At 34.0% G+C, this 22,526-nt stretch overlaps 3 protein-coding genes across 4 annotated transcripts; 2 read left to right on the forward strand and 1 right to left on the reverse strand.

Annotated features, from left to right (window-relative positions):
• Positions 1-319: 319 nt before the first annotated feature.
• LOC123677516 lies at positions 320-10,614 on the forward strand. 2 transcript variants are annotated; one of them, XM_045614081.1, is made up of 17 exons: positions 320-533; positions 789-952; positions 1,009-1,190; positions 1,318-1,486; positions 1,572-1,757; positions 1,883-2,130; positions 2,184-2,382; positions 2,448-3,008; positions 3,065-3,362; positions 3,426-3,825; positions 3,899-4,344; positions 5,302-5,516; positions 5,647-6,207; positions 8,127-8,370; positions 8,444-8,911; positions 9,110-9,513; positions 9,834-10,614. In XM_045614081.1, exons 1-17 carry the CDS (start codon positions 476-478, stop codon positions 10,032-10,034), a joined length of 5,004 nt encoding a protein of 1,667 aa, XP_045470037.1. In that variant the 5' UTR covers positions 320-475; the 3' UTR covers positions 10,035-10,614. The 2 variants fall into 2 exon arrangements, with proteins under 2 accessions (XP_045470037.1, XP_045470038.1); XM_045614082.1 differs by having other exon boundaries at positions 9,837-10,614.
• Positions 10,615-10,790: 176 nt separating this feature from the next.
• LOC123677517 (vitamin K-dependent gamma-carboxylase) lies at positions 10,791-15,790 on the reverse strand. The gene is made up of 9 exons (XM_045614083.1): positions 15,455-15,790; positions 13,988-14,143; positions 13,665-13,830; positions 12,914-13,099; positions 12,512-12,675; positions 12,215-12,459; positions 11,798-12,011; positions 11,269-11,526; positions 10,791-11,217 (listed from the first exon to the last, which is right to left on the reverse strand). Exons 1-9 carry the CDS (start codon positions 15,582-15,584, stop codon positions 10,841-10,843), a joined length of 1,896 nt encoding a protein of 631 aa, XP_045470039.1. The 5' UTR covers positions 15,585-15,790; the 3' UTR covers positions 10,791-10,840.
• Positions 15,791-17,982: 2,192 nt separating this feature from the next.
• On the forward strand, positions 17,983-21,560 carry LOC123677918 (uncharacterized protein CG45076-like). The gene is made up of 2 exons (XM_045614657.1): positions 17,983-18,325; positions 21,031-21,560. Exons 1-2 carry the CDS (start codon positions 18,037-18,039, stop codon positions 21,408-21,410), a joined length of 669 nt encoding a protein of 222 aa, XP_045470613.1. The 5' UTR covers positions 17,983-18,036; the 3' UTR covers positions 21,411-21,560.
• Positions 21,561-22,526: the final 966 nt, after the last annotated feature.

Consider the following 22,526-nt stretch of genomic DNA (forward strand, 5'->3'; position numbering starts at 1 on the left):
TTGCATGTTGATAACGAAAAACACTAAATTCTATTAATTGTGTAGACAATTTGGCTAAGCAAACATACTTTCAAAATATAAAATTATTTGATAATATCTCAAATAAAAATAGTATATTCAGAATGAAATTTTCGAATAGTTTTGTTAAAGTAATTTTCAAAAATTTTAAATGATCAATGAATTGCAAAAACAGAATCAATTCAGTCTTTTGGAATTCTAAATATAATCGAAATTGAAGCAAAGACCTCATTTACTATCAATGTGAAGAATGATGCATCTCTCTATGACTGCGCTCCGTTGTTCGTAGGTCATTTCAACCTTATGCGTCATACTAACATGATGGATATTTGAAGACGGAAGTGTCAAAACTAATCTAATCAACAAAAGCTAGGAGATAAGTTTGAATTTATTTTCAATTCTTTCAAGAAGCAAAAGTTAATGTTGTCGGCATTAAATAATTCACTTTTTCCTTGGGATGGCATACGTTAATGTGAGAGATTGGAATGTGGACCAAGTGACTGATTGGCTCAAAGGTATTTTTCTATTTTGAATGTATGACTGATGATCTACAAGTTTGAACAGGATTTTGGATAATCTCAAATAATTTTTATCACTTTTTAACGGAAATAATCATTTGAGTTGATATACCAAATTGAAACTTTTTCAGTTCTTTATATGTATTCAAAATTGCTTTTTGTTTTCATTATAAGTTGAAAAATATATTATGTAGTGGAAGAAAAATTTCAAACCTATAATAGCTTCATGTGATTTTCAAAATTTATTTTCAGGTTTAGATAGTGCTGTATCCCACTATACGACATCATTTTTGAATAATGGAGTCACAGGAGGACAGCTACTTAATCTTAGAGCTGATGATCTTGAACACTTGGGTGTTAAAATTCTTGGTCACCAAGAAATTATCCTTGAGGCTGTGGAACATTTAAGACATTTTGTAAGTACTGCTGATTTTTTCTTATTTCATGACATTAATTGTTTTTAATATTTTAGCATTATGAATTAGATAAGGAAAATTTACAAACACTAGCTTTGAAATTATCTTGTGCGGCAAACTCATTGTATAGAGAATTATTAACAGTTGAAGATGATTGTAGACCTTTCAAATCTCAGACTCTATCTGATGTCCACAATATTATATCTGCTATCAAACCATTGGTATTTTGGCTTGATAGGTAAGTAATTCACCAATTTTAGTATTACGAATTTAATATTATAATTTCTTTAATTTTGGCCAGTTCATGAATCAAGACAAAACATATTGTTTTTTTTATTCATATATTGAATGTAAATATCTTTTAGAGCTCCCTTTGCTGGTGATAAGGACTATATGGACTGTAAAACTCAAATGCTCCAGTTAGCATTTGAGATGGCTACAAATGCACATAGAGATATATTTTCAGAACAGCCTGTAGTTACTATTAGAAGGATTTGTGAAAAACTAACCAAAATGGCAGATCATATTATTCAAGTGAGTATACTCAAAATAATCAGTAACTTTTAGTTATCTATATACAAGTTCTTGTTGAAATACTTTGAGAATTTTATTGTTACAGGACATATCCGATCCTATGATATTACAGCCAGCATCACTGGATTTGGCTACTTTGAAAAAGAAAGAACAAGAACTGGGATTCTTTATCTTGCCAAGCAATCATGCAATTCATCAGATAGCAGACATCAAGTTTGGTTCACCAGCTCACACTAGTACCAAAATTGAAGAAGGGGATGAAATTGTACAGGTACTTTCCACTTAATTGTTAATGTATTTTCACTTTTGGAAAAAATATATATATAAAAAAAGTTTTTCTGAAAGTGTTTATCGAATGAAAATTTGTATTTAATAATTTCTGAAATATATTTGTAGGTGAATTATATGACTGTTGTCGGTTGGCAAAGAAAAAACGTTATGTTTCTTCTCCAAGAATCACCACCAGAAATTGTTTTAACTTTGAAAAAGCGGCCAAGGCACACCAAAGTTTACGGTCAAATTTATATGAAACCATACAGGCTACCAAGTAAAAAGAGGGGTCAACCTTACTCAAGATGGAATGAAAGTCTTCCCTCACCAGTTTTACTTCCAATTCCAGATCTTCGTCCTTTGAGGATTGAAAAGTAATATTTATTTCTCGATTAAAGTATTTCGTAATAATTTGACATTCTTTCAGGATACCACCAGTGGATGATCCGGTGGACTCAGGAAATGAGATCAGTGAAAGTTATAGCGATACTGAATCACCTCCTGACAGTTTAATTGACAGTGGAACTAGGTTGTACCCCATTAAACCTATTTCTAATTTACAGAGAAGAAATACTTTCAATGGTGGTACAAGTACTAGTATGCTAAAATCCTTCTCTATTGAACAGGTAAGACTCCTAGGTCGAATATGAGCTTTTTAAGTTTATTTTGTTGTTTTACTTTTTTTTTATAGTGTCGGGAAATGCTGAAAAATCAAGCTGCAACTCCAAGTGCCAGTTCAAATCACATTAACTCGAACTCAAACTTTGAAGAAGATTCAAAGTGCCTTCGTGATAAAAGTGCTTCCTGTAGTGTAGGCCTAGAATTAAGTCCTCGTCCAACAACCGTTATTGGTTTGTCTTCCAAAAAATCGTCTTTCAAGAAATCAAAGTGCTCCAAAAGAGTGAATTTTGATGATGAAAAAATAGAACTGAACTCGGCAAAATCTTTGAAACTTCCTGATAGCAATTTGAACGAAGAAAAAAGTTTGAGTTTGAACAGTTTAAGTGGGGTTAATGAAGCTAGTGTAGATTTTATTGATGAAGGAAAAGAATTGACTGATAGATCTAGTATGACTTCTGGATGGCAGAAGGAAATCGTAGAAGAATTGATTGAATCTATAAAATCAAAACCAAGCAAGTTGGCACCCCCTCCTCCTCCACCACTGCCACAGGATGAACAATCTCCGAAAGACAAAGAAGAGGATATAAAAACGGAAAATACTCGATCTTTAAAAGACGATGTTTTGAATGAAGTGAGTTGAAATATCTCAATTTTGAAAAATTTATCGAAAAACAATATTTTTTCTAGGTGAAGGTTAATGTACATGATATAATCAAGAAATTAGACAAGCAATCTGCACAAACCAGCACAAACATTCAACAAAAGCCCAAAGTTTTGCCCAGATCTCAAGTGAGAAAAATTACTCAAAATTTGACAAAACCGGTTGTACCTCCAAGGAGTATTACAACTGTTATTACCACCACAAAACTCAGAGGAAGACTTGATAAGAGTCACAGTACTCCTGCATATGATATTTCTGAAGAAATCAAGCCTGTTTGTGAAGTTTTGAAAGAGGATGTAGGAAAAAATGAAAAATTGACTATTGGTGAGTTAATTTGAAATATAATTCGATATTTACAGTTTAATAATATAAATTATCCACTTTCAGAGAATGAAGACAAAAATACGACAATAAAGAAAGAAATAGAGACCGTAGTTGAGGCAGTTAAGTTTAGTGAAAGTGAAACGATTAACGAAACAGAAACAATAAGTGAAATAACTAGAAGCTATGAAAAGACTGAAAAGATAAAAATAACAGAATTGAGGACTATAAAGAAAAGTCCATCAAAAGAGGTGCTAACTAATGAAACTAAATCAATAGATAAAGATGGATCAATTGATAATAAATTGGATACATCTTTAACTGAATTGCCTCCTTCCTTGCCTGATTCTTCATCAAATACTGTGACTGGAAATGATGAATTGGCTTTGTTACCTTCTGAAACCGAGAAACCTACTGATTGGTTTTTAGAAGAACAAGATGTTTTACCACCTAAACCGCCACCAAGGTGAGTCATATTGAATATTAATTTTTGTCTGTATTACAAGAAATCAATTTTCTTAAGCAGTCTTTTCTTCCAGAACATTCGGCATTGTTGACCTGCATAAACCTGCCTATCCAGCAGATTCTCCGAAGCCAACGAGTTTTATTGAAATGGCAAAACCGGTACAACCATCTGTTAACACACCGCCAAGAGCGCCCCCTAGAATTTTTGAATTTCCTGAAACTAAATTACATAACTTATCTCAACATAATACTCTTAAAGAAGACAATACTGAGACTTTTATTCCGAGAAATGACAATAAGTTGTTTCCTGAAGAGAAATCAGGTAAACAATTTGAACCCAAAAGTGTATCTACACCTCTGAACAAAACAAGAATGGAGATGCATGATCACGAGCCTCCCTCTTATAAGAACAGTTCCATGTTAGAAATCAATAAAAGTGATAAAGTATCCCCTACCAATTCAATGATCCGTGCTATGATTTATTCGAAGAGCAAGCCGAAGAGGAAGAATCTTATAGCAAGTAAGTTGATATTTTTAAATTTTGAGCTAGAAATGGTCTTGAACGATTGGGAATTCAACTCGGTATTTACGGACCACTTGACACTTGTCAATGGTCAACTAAATTTTTCATTGACAGAATTTTGGAGGTTATAAATGGTTGATCTCTTTCAATTTGTAAATAACTAATAGTTATTAATGGCTCTGAAGGGTATTTGTTTCATATTTAAAATTATAAAGTTTGTGTGTGTTAGATGTCATGGAAAATATTCATAAACAATAAACTAAAAATTTAAATGACAACTGCCAACCGGAGTGGGCGTGGTTACCGAACCTAACCAGAATAAAAGTACGGTTGCTCTGGTGACAGATAACTCACCGAAGTTTGAGGAAATAGTCACCGGTTTTTGAGGAATTTGACATTTACGGACCACCAACTTCTAACTATAGTAACCAATACCAAGTATTTACAACTGGACACTTGTCAATGGTCAACTAAATTTTTCATTGACAGAATTTTGGAGGTTATAAATGGTTGATCTATTTTAATTTGTAAATAACTAATAGTTATTAATGGCTCTGAAGGGTATTTGTTTCATATGTAAAATTATAAAGTTTGTGAGTGTTAGATGTAATGGAAAATATCCATAAACAATAATCTGAAAATTGAAATGACATCTGCCAACCGGAGTGGGCGTGGTTACCGAACCTAACCAGAATAAAAGTACGGTTGCTCTGGTGACAGATAACTCACCGAAGTTTGGGGAAATAGTCACCGGTTTTTGAGGAATTTGACATATGCGGACCACCAACTTACTAACCATAGTAACCAAGGTGATGTACGGACCATACCCATATTGGTTAGGTTAGGTCCTCATTTGAGGGAAATTGTTGCAAACATTAAAAGATTAGTGGAAATAACTTTGTTTTAATATTTTATCCAGTTTTACATATTTTCATTTGGAATATGTGTTTTCAGAGAGAAGAAAAGTCACTGTCAATGATTTGAGTCCACCAGATATCCAAGGCTGGTTGTATCAGAGGCTGCGTATGAAACAAACACAGAATGTCAGTTGGGAAAGAAGATGGTTCGTGCTATTGGGAAATTGTCTCTATGGTTACAAATCTAAAGATGACCCAAGGGCAGCATGTTTGATTTTCCTTTCTGGTTTCACTGTTGCTGTAGCTAGTGAGGTGAATATGATGCATTGAAAATAAATTGTCGTTTTCACAAAATCGTTCAATTTCTTTACCGAAATAGTATTGAAATTGAATTGTTTTTCCATTGGACTTGTCAATATCTTCTGTTATATTTGTATTTTAGGTCAAATCCAGAACAAACGCTTTCAAAGTTTATCATACCGGAACAGTATTCTATTTTTCTGCAGATGATCATGAAACGCTCCAATGTTGGATAGATTTGATAACTGCTGCAACGTTATTGGCGGAAAATTCCAAAACGAATGATGGAATCCTCTTTTCGGAAACCGATGATTCCGATACTGAAAAATCCAAAAATTCGGAAAAGCAAAACAGTGATTCTCTGAAAAAATTTGGTTCTTTGAAAAAATTTTCCTCAAAAAAAAGTTCTAATGCCACTCAGGATGGAAGTACGAGCTTGGACAGGAAATGGTTCTTCAATAAATCTAGTAGTCAATCTAAAAATGCGCTTCCTGTACCAACTGCCCAGTTCAGGTCGTATAGAAAGATCAGAGCTACGGAACCACACTCTGAGAGTGTAACTACTGGAAATTTCACTTCACATGTGCCATTTTTTGTACCTCCTATGGAAAAGCAACATATGAAAAATATTAGTGTCCCTAATCTTTCTGTAGATCCTGTGCCCAACATTAGTATAACAGATAACGTCAGCAAATTACCGATGGTGAGTTTTTTTAATTGAAAATTAATATTCAGAAATATTTTGTTGCCATTGATTTTTATGGTGTTCTGTGAAGATACTTTGACTGCCTTGTGATAAGCTAGTAACTAAGATGTCTAAAAACCACGTGTATGAACTGATTAGCTTTTGTTTTGCCAATTTTGAGAATATTAGTTAAGCTTCGTTATGTCAACTGTAGGTAGCGCTATCAACAAATTAAGATTCTTGTTATTTATTATTTACGAGGTTTGTGCCATTATGTACCTATATGAATATCTTTCATTATAGTTATGATCTATGGAAGTAATTCTTGTAATTGAAATACCAATAAACTCTCTCTCTCTATTACAAATATTTGAATTCATTCCAGTAAACGTTTCGTGTTTTGTTTCACGACTTTGCACGATCATACTCGATTACACATCGCTTTTGATTGGTCAGTATCGGGTTTTAATTAATGTATCCAATCAAAACCAACGGAAATGACAAGTATGACATTGCGGCGCCGCCACGAACTAAAACTAATATTTTCAATTTGGTCGAATGTCATTGCATTAAAAATTTGACGAGTGCATTCACCATGATTTTAGACATCTTACTAGAAACTAATAGCATAAGTGTTTAAAAAAATGCTTATTTCTATGATTTATTGAAAACATTATTACTTGAGGTTAGGTTAGTTAGTTTTTCTGATCCAGTCATCTGAACCAAAGATTATCTTTCGAAGAAAGGACTAACTTATTTAGATTTTACTCGGTTATTTGCAGGGAGGGTCAAAGAAATGTCAAGATGTCACAGAACACAAAAAGGACGAAATTTTCGGGGGTTGTCTAGTTCATGTCAAGAAGCAGCATTCATTTTCAAAAAATTGTGAACTTCAATAAGATCAATTTGACATAAAATGTTCTTCCATGATTTGGTGCAGATATACAGGGTTAGAACTATTTAGAGGGGCACTACAGGGATATCAAAAACCGTTAGAGATACAGGGTGGCTTAAATGATAAAAAAGTTGCGTTATTTAGGGATTAGTGTGTTGGTGTTAACAGATTTAAAATATCTCCAATGGTTCCCGAGATATCTCGAAAAAACTGAAAATCGAGATTTTATTTTTTCTGCATAACTGATTTGTTTCTGGAGATAACTTCACGAAATTCGGTTTGTAGTCATTATCCAGTATAGAGATTCTAATGGTGTCGTCAGATTTTTTCTGTTTTCCATTGTTTCAGAGACGCGATAGTCAATTTTTTTTCTTATGGAAGCCATTTTGTTTTTCCTTATGAGGTGATAAAGAAAAAAATTACGAATTCAACAATGTATCACACATTACAAAAATATCGAGTCTAGATACGCAAATTTGAAGAGTTGTTATGTGAAATCATCACTTGACTATCACGTCTCTGAAACAATGGGAAACGGAAAAAATCTGAAGACACCATTAGTCTCTATATTGGAAAATGTCGATGTTCAGTTTTTTGGAGATGTTTCGGATCTGTTCACATCAACACACTCATCCAAAAATAACGCAACTTTTTTGTAATTTAAGCCACCTTGTCTTTCTAACGGTTTTCGATATCCCTATAGTGGCCCTCTTAATAGTTCTATCCCTGTATAATAGCATATTTTAAAAAAGTCCTATGCATTCATTTTTATATGAATTTTATTGCCTAAAAAAAATGTTTGCAATAAAGTGGTAAATTGAAAGTATCACATCATTTTATGTTTCCATGGAATGCCACAATACAGACCAGGAAGTTTGTGTTCAGAATACTGAATTAAATATATTGAAGCAAAAATGTTTGTATAAAATTTCGTGAAAACATACAAAATTACGAAATTAAAAAATCACGCAGAAGGTCCTGCTTCACTTCAGTGATTTTTAATTTTTTACAATAATCATTTAGATGATTGCCTTTATTGCAGAAAAGCAAACCAACAAATTATATTCATGCTAGCAATCCTAGTTTGTGCAATACTCACGATCTCATAGTGCCATCAACATATATAAAAAAATCATACAAGCCACATAATGACAATTTGGCTGGATTTGTAACTCTTGAAGAACTCATGATAAGGCAGACTGAAGAAAGAAAGAAGAATCCTCATGCAGCATTTGAAGATCCTGCCCCAATCAACCTAAATTTGATCAAGCCTGATGTTGTTTATGGTAGGCTGATTTGACTTTCAAAATTAATCATAGAATATTTCTGGGCGAGTAAAATAACTTTTTATAATTTTAGGGGAAGTGCCCATTCGGCCTAAAGACAAAAAAGAAAAGGATGATGGCAAATTAGAGGATAGAGCATCACATAAAAAATCATACAAGTCTGATAAAACTAGTAGTTCTAATGTATATTATCCCAAAAATCATTTAGAAGAAAGCCCGGAATCCAGCAGTGAGTCAAGTAGTTCTTGCTTTGGAAAGAGATTGGGTTCTTTGAAGAAAAATCAGAAAAGCAATATTGAATACGATAACAAGACTGCCACATATCCCAAAATAACAAAAGGTTCAGATAAGAAAATGAACAGTTCCTTACCAAGAATGCATAAGTTACAAGAAAAATACAGAGAGGAAGATACAGGCATTCAGTATTTTTCAGATCGGAATTTAGCTTCAGCGAAGTTTGGAGAGAGATCCTATGAAATGATTTATTGCCCTGAAACCATCACGGAAACTGTACAATTTGCTCAAAACCGTTCTCTTGGAAGTAAGTGACTGCTTGATTGAAAATTAGAAACTTTTCCATCATTAATTAATTTATTTTGATTGTTTTTGGTTCATTACCCCAAAACAGTTTGGGATCACTATTTTAGAAAATGTTGAGTGGGTATTTTTGAAGATTATTATTTTGGAACATTATAAATATTGATAATTTCTAAAAAGAGATTAACTTCTTTTGTTATAGATGTTGATAATTCCAAAAAAACCAAGATAAAGAAACAACACAGTTTTTCCTCCTCTGATAAAAAAACGAAGTCTGAAAAATCTCTATTTTTTGATACTCCAAGATATCACAAAATATCTGATTCTTCAACAAGTAGGATCAAGTTGAAATCTGCCATGCAATATACTCCGATGTCTCTACCTTTAACTCAAGATCCAAAATCGAGACCAAAATTTGCTTTCGAGTTGAATCTTGATGAAAAGTCAAGCAAATCATCCGGGAAATTGAAGCAGATTTTTGGAAAACAGCAGAGTGATCAAAAAAAAGAAAAGACATTCTTAGGGTCTCCCAAGCTGCACAGAGCAATTTTCAAAAAATGTAACACAAGTAATCCCTTAGATGCTACTTGGCCAATAGCTACTCAGGTATGTCTGTTTTTTAAATAATAATAAAAAAATTTGTGGGAATAGGTTATTTGACACAGAAAAATATGAAAAAGCTCTCAAATTATTATTAAGTGATGAAAACAAATTGAGTAAAATTGCATTTGGTCTGAATCTTTGAATTTCATTTTTTGAATAAGTTAAAAATATTCATTTAAAATATCCACCTTTTATATATTTGATGAATATCACTCAATAAATCGAGAAGATTTGAAAAATCTGTTGAATAGTCTATTTTCATCATGTTTGATCTGTACCCTTTTGATTAGGAGTTTTTTTAGTAGATCTTTCATTTCTTTCAGCAGATCGTTCTTCAAGATAATTCATATCTCATACCAAATTTATCTCCTGTTGTATCCGAGCCTGCATTACCACCATCATTGCCTGCTGCACCACATCCTGATTATCCAGGTTTAGAATACCCGCCAGTATTTGAACCAGAAACGTATTCATTAGCCGATCCTCAAAGTAGTTTGTCCATTTTAAGAAAACAAGGAAAATGAAATAATTAATCCTTCATTCAAGAAACAAAGCAATAATGTTGTATACTTTATTATACAAAGTGTATAATTGATAGAAAAATGGAATGATTGGAATCTGTGATCTAGTGGTGCTGATTCTCACAATAATCACTTTTAGGAATTTAGAGGAATACCAAAAAATTATTAACATAATCAAAAAGCAATTTATTCCATTTTGGAACATATAGTGATCAAAATATTATTATTCATTATACTTTTTTCAGAATTGAATTATTCAGGAGCTGTGACTAGGAAATTTGTGAATTTATTCCTTATTTTAAAATAAATTCTTTAATATTCAATGTAGATAAAATATCAAATATGTTGAATATTGGACTTGAAATTTTTATTACTTAACTTCTTTTTTAATAATGATTATTATTATCCATGCCATTGTTTTCTAAAACTTGCCAAATTCTATACATATTCTATTTTTCTAGATATTAGAATGCAATATGATGTAAATAGTACTCAAAGTATTTTCCCTATTATTTTATAGATTATTTTATTCATTCAAAGTGATTTGTAGCGACTTTATTAAATATATTATTATATTTATCAATTTGTGTTTTTTTAAAACCTTGGCAATTGATTTCTGAGGCCAAGGCACTCAGGTTCAATTATAACCTTTTACGTTAAATATAAATGGGTATATAATAATATACATATGAAAATAATGAAATCAACACACCAAAACTCTTTTGTTTGTTTTGCATCATTAAAAAAAATTTATGGGTTTATTTAATGATAAAAGATAATGTGTCATGAATTTTGAAGAAAAATTTTTTTTAGTAAGCATTCTTTATTACATATTGGTAACCATTATAAATATGACTAAACATTTTTTTAAAAGACTCAACCCTATGATTTACATCTTCAAGCAGTGGAAATGGAGAATACATAGTATAACGCAGTTTAGGCTTCTCAGTTTCTATTTGATCTGTTATATCCTTAGTAGAATTCATGTAGGTATACATGAAGAATGATGGTTTTTCGCTAATGGTGAATATCTTGTGGAATTTTCCAACCTCAATTTGTTCTCTTTCGCCCTTATTCAAAATTTTCACATCTTTATTATCTTCGATTTCATATCTAACACTACCTTCCACAACTTCAAGGGACACATTTTTCAATTCCGGGTTGACGAAATTTTCGAAATTCATACCTACGAACAAATCCATTAGAAAAAAATGATTGTTTAATTATTTCTACTTACCAGGAAAATCACTGATGAATATAACTTCCGAAGAATTCGACCAAGAATAGACATCTTCTGAAATTTTCGATATCTTTTTCCTAAAGCCACTATATTCTGAAAGTAGTGGCAACAACCATTCTACATCTTCAAAAACTGACCAATTTGCTTTCAATAAATCGTAGTTTGGATTGAACATTCGCTGTTGGATTCTTCCATTCATTGAACACCAAACATCGATGTATATGGAAATATTCTTGGATATTTCTGGACTGTGATCTGAAGAGTAGTTATTTTTAGTACAGATGTAATCATATTCGAGAAAAGCTAAATATTTTTATGGACATTAAAGCAGGATGTTATACAAGATGTTCCTAAATTGGAGATACAAACGAAAATGTCAGATTCCTTGGATCTTTTTAAGAAAAAAAAGTTTATAAACATGAGCATGCAAACGCTTTGTTTTAGAGATACAGGGTGCTGGAGTTTGAGTTTTTTTCGAGCATCAAGATGCCCGCTTTAGTCAATTACTTTGATTTGTTCAAATCACCTGCTAAATTTTCCTTAACACACTGAGCATACTGGACACACATATCAGCATGTTTGTTCCATCTTTCATTTAAGGTCCATGCTGTTGAATCCAAAAAATATTCTTCTCCTGAATTATTATCTACGACTTTGACTACCACAAGGTTAGTTTCCCAACCATGGACCATCATATCCCAGGAATATCCATATAATCCATTTGTCCAATTATTATACCCCTGTAAAATAAAAAAATTTTGATATATGGTGGCCATATAATACAGTTATTTCCCCAAATATGATTTTTTTACTGCATGTAGCTATCTGTATTCATCATGTACCAGAGCAGACAATATATGAAGACCTTTGTAGGCTTCCAATAATAATTTTCTAACAAAAATGGTTCATCTTTTAATTAATTTTTTGTAGTCTTCTTACTCACCTTTGTTATTGAATGGGAGAATGGCAAAAAAGTTTGTATAGTACAATGTGTGAGTAACAGACAAACCACTAATCTCTTTTTCCAAGTTATATTTGGTTTTACGTCAGGAGTTTCTTTCGAACAAACATTATTTTCTGATTTTCCAGAAGAAGGTTTTCTCTCAATTAATGCTTTCCGAAATCTCTCTGGCCAATCTTCTTCACAGAACAGCGGAAGTGTAGCCAAACAGACATAAGGAAACAACCCTAAAACCATAAGTGTTAATTTTGCAATTTCATTCCCGAAATTCAAACCGACCTATACTGAACATTCTGGAGTTCATTAGATGAAAGAATGTACATAACACCATAGCAACAGGTCTTGTGAATTCCAACCAGATTAAGAAACCAATTACCAAATCGAAGATGCATCCAATCCAATGAATAACGAGGAAATCAACTTGTTCGGGAGTAAGAAAAATTCTGTAATGTACAGTAAGTATGTTTATCCAGTTTAAACATAATGGGGAAATCTGTGGAGTCAGGAGTTTTTGAGCTCTCGTCATTTATGCGCCATGACAAGCGCTCAAAAGTTCCAGACTTCACGTAAGTTTTTCCTCGTTTTTTTTATGTTATACATATAGCTATTATGTTCAGAAAGGGTGAAAAAAATTGTACTGGAAATAATTGTCAGATATAAAATTTTTATGTTGAGAATTACCTGAAGGGTATAAAAACCCAATGATGTCCCATGTTGTTCATAGCATAGCCTTCCAGCCATTCCCAGTTGCTTTTTTTTATACCAGCTAAGAAGTACAGCATGAAAAATTGGAATTTCAATATAAAATAGTTCCAGTTGGGTACGAACTTATTTCGAATTTTTTTATTCAATAAACCATCCAAAGACCTGAAAACATAATTCACATTCATCGGATTGGATTAACTACATATATAAGGTGTTTAATGCTGATAGGGTGACAAAAAAGCATTTTCCTAAGTTAAAAGAAATTCTGAATTTATGAGAACTCGTTTTTCGAACAGATAGCTGTACCATTTCTGAACCGCCTAATAATGTGGAGAGGTGACTCTGCTGCAACGCTGTGGCTCCCTTAAACCCGCCGGGGCCATACTAAAGTGTGGAGCGACGCCCATAACGCCACCTCTCGGACAGACAGAGTCACTACAGTTCAAAGGATAATTATTGCATCCAAATGTTCATTATTTGAAATATTTTTCAAAAGTGCGATATCTTAGAATTTATTCACCACATTCTTGTGTTTGTGTTTTTCTTCAATTTTCTAACCTTTAGCTGCAACTATACATATGTGAAGATATTGTTTGCTACGCAACAGTATCAGTATTTGGTTCATAAGTACTAGTTCAAGCTATATGGTGTTCCAAATTACCTTAATCAGTGTCGACAAATGAACCAAATATAATTTTCGCACATCAATCTAGACAAAAAACAGTACCAGTAATGATTGGCAGATGATCCAAGTAGTAATATAGTAACCAGTCCATAGAGATAAGTGTGGTTGTTCCAGAAAGATTTGTCCAGGAGGAATATGTACCAATAGGGCACGGCGAACATAAGTACAGACAGACGGAATTGCAGTCCTAACATAATACCAAGAGTTCCTGAAATAATTCGAGATCAAAAGGTATGAAAAAATGAATTAGATATAATTAATGTTTGAAAGAACTCATTTTATTAATTTGTTTGAGATGATTTTATTTTATGGCTCCTTAGTGTAGTTCCTACAATATTATAGCCTTTTTTTTATGAATTACTCACCAAGCCACATTATGCCATATAATACGGACATTAATTCGTAACTGAGAGGTTTTATGCTATCAAATAGAGGAAAATGACAATTTTTAGGATGTCCATATCTAATAAATAAATCAGCACCTCCTCTCTCTTCCGGTAAATCCAGCATCATGAGTAACCCTGGAAACACAAAAAATTTTGGAATCGTTCGAAATTACAAATATCCTGTGGCGGCTTCTCATAAAGCTCCACATAGCAACAATAAACACAGCACTCGGTGGCCTATAGGTTAAGAGTGTAGACTCACTCACCGAGATGCGACAAGGTGCCGGGTTCGAGTCCCGGCGGCTCCCGATAATAATAAATTCCCCAAGCGTCTGTAAGTAGGCATACGTAAAATGCACAATCCTTTATAGAACGACAAACAGTCTATTCTTGATGAAGATCATTTAATATAAATAAATATAAAAAATATTACTCTGTGAAGTCTTTACTTCTGATCTCAGATAAAATTTTTTAAAAAGTCTTATATATTTTTCAAAAAGAATTTTCTGTTTCAATTTGGCATAATTTATTATAAATTTTTTACAAAAAATTGAATGCACAAAGCGAAAATGCAGTTTTCACCAGTGGCGTAAAAAATGAGTGAGTAAAGGGACCATGATAACCTTATTTTACGCCACTGGTGGCAACTGAAAATGTGCTTTTTTGTTAGAAATAAAGCACCTATTGAACACAAACATTCTTTCAAATTTAATAAAAAAATTTCTAAAACTGCGGAAGTTTAAATGAAAATTACTTTTAATTTTTTATATTCAACCTTTTCATACGAATGATATTTGATAAAATAAATATCAGGAAAGTTTTATTTATTTTTCAAGGCGAATAATCTTTTGTTTTAATTTAGCACCATAGTTTCGGGACACCTATATAAACCGGCTTTGAAACCGAATCTCCAAAGGAAAAAAAGAATTTTCGAAAATTCTGCTAGTAAATTCGGTATTGCATGCAAGATTTTCTCTTAATTTTCGAATGATATAAATACCGAAATATAAACCTTAAAAATTTCAGTTAGGGTTGAAGAATTTTATTCTTGAATATTTTCAAGAACCTGTTAGAATGTTATCCATAGTTTTGTCAGAAGCTATTTGTATTAAATCTGTTACAAAATTGGTTGGTATTCATCATACCAGCACAAGAAAACGATCTACGAAATTTGAAAGATAAGGAATATATAAAATTATAAAATACAAATATAAAACTGTAATTGAAACGACTAAGAAAACAGTTTTTATAGTGAATCAAACGAAAAAGTTGAAAATAATGAAATAAATATGAGAATAAAGTAAAACAACTAGGAATTAAATATCTAATTGGGGAAAAATATTTATATACTGATCGTAACAATGGAATATTTTAACATCACCTGTAGTTGTGGGTGATGTTAACTATTGTATGAAATTTCAAATGAAAACTTTTAAAGAAACTCACCAAACAAAATTCGAATCACACCTAAGCTAGAAGGATGTTTTGGCGAATACATAAAAGCAACTACATCGTCAAAAGTGTACATTTTTTCGCACAATCTTTGATGGATTTTTGTCAAGAAGCGATACATCATTCACTCAAAATTTCAATTTTGTACGAATTGGAGTCATGACAGCCGGTCTACTTAGCGATACACTGGAACTGAACGTCTTACATGCATCATTGGACAATTAAGATTTATCTAAGCTTCACTATTCGAATTTAACCTTTGACATCAGTCTGTTTCGAACGTTATAATCAGACTATCCGGTGACTGCGAGACAACCTGAGGATCACGAAATACAAGACGTTTGTTTTCTTCGAGATCGAGTTTTATATGAAGATTGCACGTCGGAGTTGTGTAAATTCGTATCCATAACAACCACGGTCATCTCCAGACCTGAGATGTCACTTTATTATTGTGCTTTATTACCTTACCAATCAATAAGGCTCGCCTACTCCAGGTAATGAGGGAAAATTCCAGATTTTTTTACTAGAATCCCTCCTGCTTGTGTTTGGAATGTTCTATTGAAATGATTAGGAGAAAATTGGTTGATTTAAGAGGATAAGAAGAGAACTGGCAGATAGAAATAAAGAGGAAAAATTATGGGTTCTTTTATCCAATTATTATTTTATTTCTTCTAAAAAATTGTGTTTGAAAAATTTTTCGTCTGAATAATTGAAATGGAACAAATTAATTATAAAAATAGTTGGGAAACTTGACTGGACAATAGATTCGAGTATATGAACAAATAAAGGATGTTTTTTTTAGAGCTATAGAACTTTAAATTGCAATAAAACAACGATGGATTATTCGATTGACATGAATTTTATTTATCCGCAAGATAATCTTGTGGCATTACATTTTAAATATGATTTCTGGCATATGACCGCCACGGCTGGCTCGGATGTTGTTCAATTTGGACGTCCAATTTTCGATGACTTTTTCCAACATTTGTGGCCGTATATCGGCAATAACACGGCGAATGTTGTCTTCCAAATGGTCAAGGGTTTGTGGCTTATCCGCATAAACTAATGACTTTACATAGTCCCACAGAAAGTAGTCTAGCAGTGTTAAATCACAAGTTCTGGGAGGCCAATCCACAGGTCTAAAACGTGAAATTAGGCGGTCACCAAACGTGTCTTTCAATAAATCGATTGTGGCACGAGCTGTGTGACATGTTGCGCCGTCTTGTTGGAACCACAGCTCCTGGACATCATGGTTGTTCAATTCAGGAATGAAAAAGTTAGTAATCATGGCTCTATACCGATCACCATTGACTGTAACGTTCAGGCCATCATCGTTTTTGAAAAAGTACGGACCAATGATTCCACCAGCCCATAAAGCGTACCAAACAGTCAGTTTTTTTTAATGTAACGGTGTTTCGACATACACTTGAGGATTATCTTCACTCCAAATGCGGCAGTTTTGTTTGTTGACGTAGCCATTCAACCAGAAGTGTGCTTCATCGCTAAACAACATAAAATGGACGTAGTGCGCGATACGTCTTCCGCACAGAACCATTATTTTCGAAATGAAATTACACTATTTGCAAGCGTTGTTCAGGCGTGAGTCTATTCATGATGAATTGCCAAACCGAAGTGAGAATAAATCACTTGACAGCTGTTAAATCGGTCGCCATCTTGAACAGTAATGCCAACTTAAAGTTATATACCTCGAAAAAAAACACCCGTTATATGACAGACGATAGAGAAATATACCTACTTCCTTAATTTTTGTTTTGTTTTAATATTTTCTTAATGTAGTAGGTATAGGGTTTTCCAATAAGATGTTTCATTTTGATATTGCAGAAAATAAGTAGATATATTTTAAGAGACATCAATGGATGTTCATTTCTTGATAAAGAGGAAGGTATGCCATAAACATGGCAAATGGAAAATAATATCAGCCAAGTGGCTTTGTCATAGACCTTATCTTTCACATGGCTCCAAAGAAAAAAACTGAAGGTGTTGAATCAGATCTCGGTGGCCAATTGTGATACCTCTCCGAGAAATAACAAGGCCAGGAAACTTTTCTTGCAATATTCTCAGTTGTTTTCGAGCGACGCACACGGTTTCAATTCTTCACATCACTTACTTGTCCTAGTAGCTCAAAAGTATCTACCAGTTTCACTATTGCCGGCCGAGAAATTGCTTTAGTTTTGAGTACTGTGACTGCAAAACTTTCATAATTTTTGTAGTGAAAATATATTCTTTCTAGTTGCCTGAATCTGTACGGTGCGGATCTCTCAATATTACTAACTTTAAGTTCTAACCACTCAGTTACAAAGACTTGTGGATAGAGAGCGGTTGGACAGTCTTAATCTCATCAGATTAGCATTATATGATAATGAAATTATAAAATCCAAATAAATAGATCGTTCTTCCAATAAACAAAATAAATCCGAACTGAATATTTTGAGAAACTGAAAAAAATAAAGTAGCCCTAAAAACAACGGCTATACCTGATGTTGATCGAATTAAGCTTCTATGTTTTTTGTTTGAGGTTGTCATTAATATACTGACTTTTTGGAAACTTATCAAAAATGTACAAAAAGGCAATTTTCTGCCTATTTTTAAGTGTTATAGTAAGAGTGAAATGTAATAGTGCAGCTCATAGTAAAGTAGCGAGTAATATTGCAGTGACAGCTGCAGAAGAGGCAAAGGCAGCTCACGATGCCCAACTTCCTGCAGGGCAGCAGGCTGCACATCAAGTTAAGGAACAGTTAGCTGATAAAGCTGTCGAGGCTGCAAAAGCGGCGCAAGCAGCTTTGGCCGGTAAAGAAACGTATCTATCCGAAATACACAGGGAAAGGGAAGCTGCGAGAACAATAGGTAGGATTTAATCTCAGATCGGATTCTTCTTATTTTGAATTGAATAGGTTTAGTTTTGGCCACTTTGGCTTGTAATTGAAATTGTTACATAGGCGTACAACTTTTCTTCCGCCTTTTTTTTTCAAAATTCGAGGCTTTATTTTGAAAAACTGGTTATACATTTATGATTCAAAGTATTGTCGTTGAAAAAACTGGTCATCTTTTGAAACGATCTACGAATCGATCCAATTTTTACTTCTTCATAAGACCGGAAGCGCTGGTCAGCCAGGCTGTGTACCATTGATCGAAACAAGTGATAGTCCGAGGGAGCAACGTCTGGAGAGTACGGCAGGTGGGGTAGGACTTCCTATTTCAACGTTTCCAAGTATGTCTTGTCCACTTTCGCGACAAGGGGTTGTGCATTGGCATGCTGTAAAATCACTTTATCATGTCTCTCGTTTTATTGCGGTCGTTTGTTTCTCAAAGCTCCGCTGAAAGTCATCAATTGCGTTCGATAACGATAGCCTGTAATTGTTTCAGTCGGTTTTAACAATTCATAATACACTACGCCGAGCTGGTCCCACCAAATACTGAGCAAAATACTGAGTTTCGGTGATTACTTTAAGGATACAAATGAATATGAGAGTTTCTCCGGGTGATTCAAGAAGAAAAACTCGTATAAACATGGACCCGCTAACACTTTGTTGTCGAGATATAGGGTGTTGAAGTTTGATTTTTTTTTAAGTTTTCTCATTGCATCTGCAAAACACAAGATATTCAACTGGAATTTGGCAAAGTTATTCCAATTTGAAGTTCTACAGAGTGATAAATTCTTTGGAACAGTGCCGTTCCTCCAGAATTTATTTTGCTTTAGTTAAAAAAATTGTAAAAAGGAATCTGATACTAAACTTTTTGGTATATTGTAGTTTTATAGGTTCTGCTACCGATTTTGAGGAAAAACTTCAAACATTTCTCTCGACTGACGTGGTCAGGAAACTTTTAAGCGCTCATCATTCATGTGCGAATTGCACCCTTGGAGACCACATACCTAGACACCTATATACGTAATCGCTTTTATAACTTTTTTTCGTTATTATGTTCTCCTGCTGATTGTATAACTAGTAAATGTTTTCTTGTCGATATCAGACTTTTTTTGTAGATTCAATAGTTGAAATGAAAAAAATTCATTCTGAGGAATGATGTAATTACGATATTCCAGTTTTCATTGAAATTATCTTCGTTTTTTTTTGAACTTCAATTTCGTAATATCCACAAACCAGACAGATATCTAAGATTTATTTCCAATCTGTTTATATTTATTAAACACGTGGCATCACTTCCATTTTTTTTTCGGAAACTACGGGTCAATTAATTATCTCTAATTAATTAATCTAATTCTTTTGGTGAGTTCCCTCAACGATAACTTCTGCTTCCAACTGAAATTAATCATCGATTTAGGCGCCTTTTTGATCAGATAAAACGATTCTGTCAATCATAAATATCGTTGCATAATAGGAAGTGCATCTCCTTCTTTTTCTCCATATCTTCATAGTGATAAGAGAAGGATTTTCATCCACCTTGGAACTGTAAGCCCGAAATATATAAAAAACACTATTCATTTGAATGAATCTTGTATAATAATCAAATTTTGCATAATTTGTCTTTGCGATATTTTCCTTCGTTCACGAATGTATGATAAGAATATTTGATATTTTCTGTAGCTACCTGCTCAAACTCTAGCTTTTGCATTCTTCCCCGCGATTTGTCATCGTTTGTTTCGTGAATTTGTAGTGTTTCCAGATATTTCTAGTTATTTACTTCAATCTATTGAGTCATAACAAACCCTTCATTCACGTTGGATGTAAGAAGTGTGATCTTCATCGAGGAATCTTTGAATTCAGTGAAATATCTTAGGGTTTACTGAAAATGACGTATATGTCCATCTATCTGAAGGGTTTTCCAAGAAAAGGTTTCATTTTGATATTAAAAAAAAACGAGCATATTTTGGGAGAAATCAATGCATGCTTTTTTTCATTGTGAAGAAGAAGGTTTGCTATTAACGATGGAAAATAATATCGCACCATATCTTTTTCAAAATTTTCCATGACCAATTGGCGCATTTGCGGCTGTATGTCCTCGATAATTTCACGAATTGCATATTTAACATCTTGAATTTATTGTGGAGCCTTATCTTTCACGTATCATTAAAAAAAGTCTAAAGGTGTTAAATCTCAAGATCTCGGAGGTCAACTGTTATTTCTCGAAGAGACGAGAAATAACAAGGTAAGAAAATTTTTCTTGCAGAATTGCGAATGTTTGCTTGTTGAAAATTAAAGTCGTTCACATCAATATCTTCCAATTCCGGCAAGCATTAATCATAGCTCAGTAACGCAATCCATTCGTCCCAAATTCGATAATTCTGCTCATGAACGTAGATGTCCGTGGTGAAAATGGGCCTTACTGTGAATTTTTTACCATGTTTGTAGTGAATTTTAACAGTTTCACTGCGTTTTTCGAGCTTGTCTCGTTCCATCTTTAGCAATGGCGTAGTTTTCAAGTGTCAAATGTCAAAATAAGACAGCTTCAATAAATAGTACAACTGTCCAGATAGCAAGCTATTCAAAATGAAACCTCTCATTGGAGACCCCTCGATTGTTATTACTTTGAGATTTTATTCGACGGTAGTATCTTGCCCTATTTTTCTACATAGATGTTTTTCGTTGCAGTTCAGGAAGAAAGAGCCAGCAAAATAGAACTGGAAAATACGGCGAACAGTGCGACTAGGACATCTCACGAGGCACATGCTCTCGTGAAGCTTTTGGCCACAGCGGGTCAGCTTGCTCAGGGTTCGGGCGCAAACGAGAGATCCTCTCTAGATCTCCTTAGGTTGCAGCTGGCTGAAAAAGTGAAGGAAATAGAGGCTGCGAGAGCCAAATTACAGCAGTTGTGCGGCGAGCTCTGCGCTGCTAGGAATGATTTGGCTGCGACCAAGTGCGCAGCTAGAAAAGCCATCCAGCAAGCTGCAGAAGCCAGACAATCAGCGATGAGAGGTAGGAGGAGAACCAGAGAAAATGCTCAACAAGGGGACACCAATAACAGCAATTGAGTGAATGGGCGAATGCAGTTTTAAGTTGGCTTTTACAGTTTTTATACCAAGAACAACTTGATTATCGTTTTAGCAGAAGCTGGTCGTCGATTAGTAGTACAAGACAACTATATAATACAGTATACACAATAAAAGTTTATTCGATTATGAGCTGTTCGTTTATTTTCTAATATCTAATAACAGGCTTGCTCTGAACTGTTCTTCTTCAGCTATTTGGAAATATATGTTCAGCTCAATAGATGGCGTCTGAAAATCTGCGGTCAAGCTCATGTGGTACCGAAGGTATTTTATCCAGTCAGCAGTGTTCGGTGACAAGTGCTTAGCCAAGTCTTAAGGTGCACCCTCTCTCGAATATTGTTGTGTTGCATTCCGGTGTCACTGGTGGAATTGTCAGTATGGCAACTCAATGTTGCCTGCCATAAACATATCTTATCTTCATAGAGGAGCATGGTGATTTTGTCGTACAATTGCTCGAAGGAAATAAATTTGGCTTTAAGTCGAATGTTTGATTCATAATGTGTTTTTACTGATGAGGTCAGGGACTTAATGAGTGAAGTGCTAGGATTTCCCCCCTTTCATTATTATTATTTGAACTGAGGTCGTTGTGACTCGGTATGTCTTTCGGGAACTGCGACCATGTAGATCTTTTTTCCCTACCCTACTCATTCATGTAAACCCAAGGAAGTCGTCAATGGCCTTGATGAACTGACAATATCCTTAGGGGCCTTCGCCGTTACCTCAATGGTATCCAGGACCAGCTTCCCCAAATGAATGGTTCTTAGGCCAGCCAGCTCCGGACCCTTGCATACCATGTGTTCAGCTGTTTCTGCTTCTAATCCACAGAGCCTGCAAATCTCATCTGCTGACTTTCCCATACGGTACAAATGATGTTTGTACTGACAGTGCCCCGTCAGCAGTCCAACCATCACCCGAAGCTCAACTCGTGACAGCCTCAAGAGCTTTCTGGCAGAGGTAGGTGAAATCATCACGAATTTCTTGGCCTGAGTAAGTCCAGGAGTGTTTGTCCAGTGGGTTATCCTGTTATTCAACTCCGTTTTTTGGACCGCTGCCTTGTATCCTAGTCCACAAAAAGGCTCAGGTCCAGCAGGTGTTAAC

This window comes from Harmonia axyridis, chromosome 4 (genome assembly GCF_914767665.1).
Source record: "Harmonia axyridis chromosome 4, icHarAxyr1.1, whole genome shotgun sequence".
NCBI lineage: Eukaryota > Metazoa > Arthropoda > Insecta > Coleoptera > Coccinellidae > Harmonia > Harmonia axyridis.

What these genes read in the sequence shown, in the direction of transcription:
- LOC123677516 (XM_045614081.1), top strand. Translation starts at nt 476, where the DNA reads ATGGCATACGTTAATGTGAGAGATTGGAATGTGGACCAAGTGACTGAT. An exon ending in TGGAACATTTAAGACATTTT is followed by an intron (nt 953 to 1,008) that starts GTAAGTACTGCT and finishes TTAATATTTTAG; the next exon opens with CATTATGAATTAGATAAGGA. An exon ending in AAATGAAAAATTGACTATTG is followed by an intron (nt 3,363 to 3,425) that starts GTGAGTTAATTT and finishes ATCCACTTTCAG; the next exon opens with AGAATGAAGACAAAAATACG.
- LOC123677517 (XM_045614083.1), bottom strand. Translation starts at nt 15,584, where the DNA reads ATGATGTATCGCTTCTTGACAAAAATCCATCAAAGATTGTGCGAAAAA. An exon ending in TGTGATTCGAATTTTGTTTG is followed by an intron (nt 14,144 to 15,454) that starts GTGAGTTTCTTT and finishes TTGTGTTTCCAG; the next exon opens with GGTTACTCATGATGCTGGAT. An exon ending in ATTCATCAGTGATTTTCCTG is followed by an intron (nt 11,218 to 11,268) that starts GTAAGTAGAAAT and finishes ATTTGTTCGTAG; the next exon opens with GTATGAATTTCGAAAATTTC.
- LOC123677918 (XM_045614657.1), top strand. Translation starts at nt 18,037, where the DNA reads ATGTACAAAAAGGCAATTTTCTGCCTATTTTTAAGTGTTATAGTAAGA. An exon ending in GGAAGCTGCGAGAACAATAG is followed by an intron (nt 18,326 to 21,030) that starts GTAGGATTTAAT and finishes TTTTCGTTGCAG; the next exon opens with TTCAGGAAGAAAGAGCCAGC.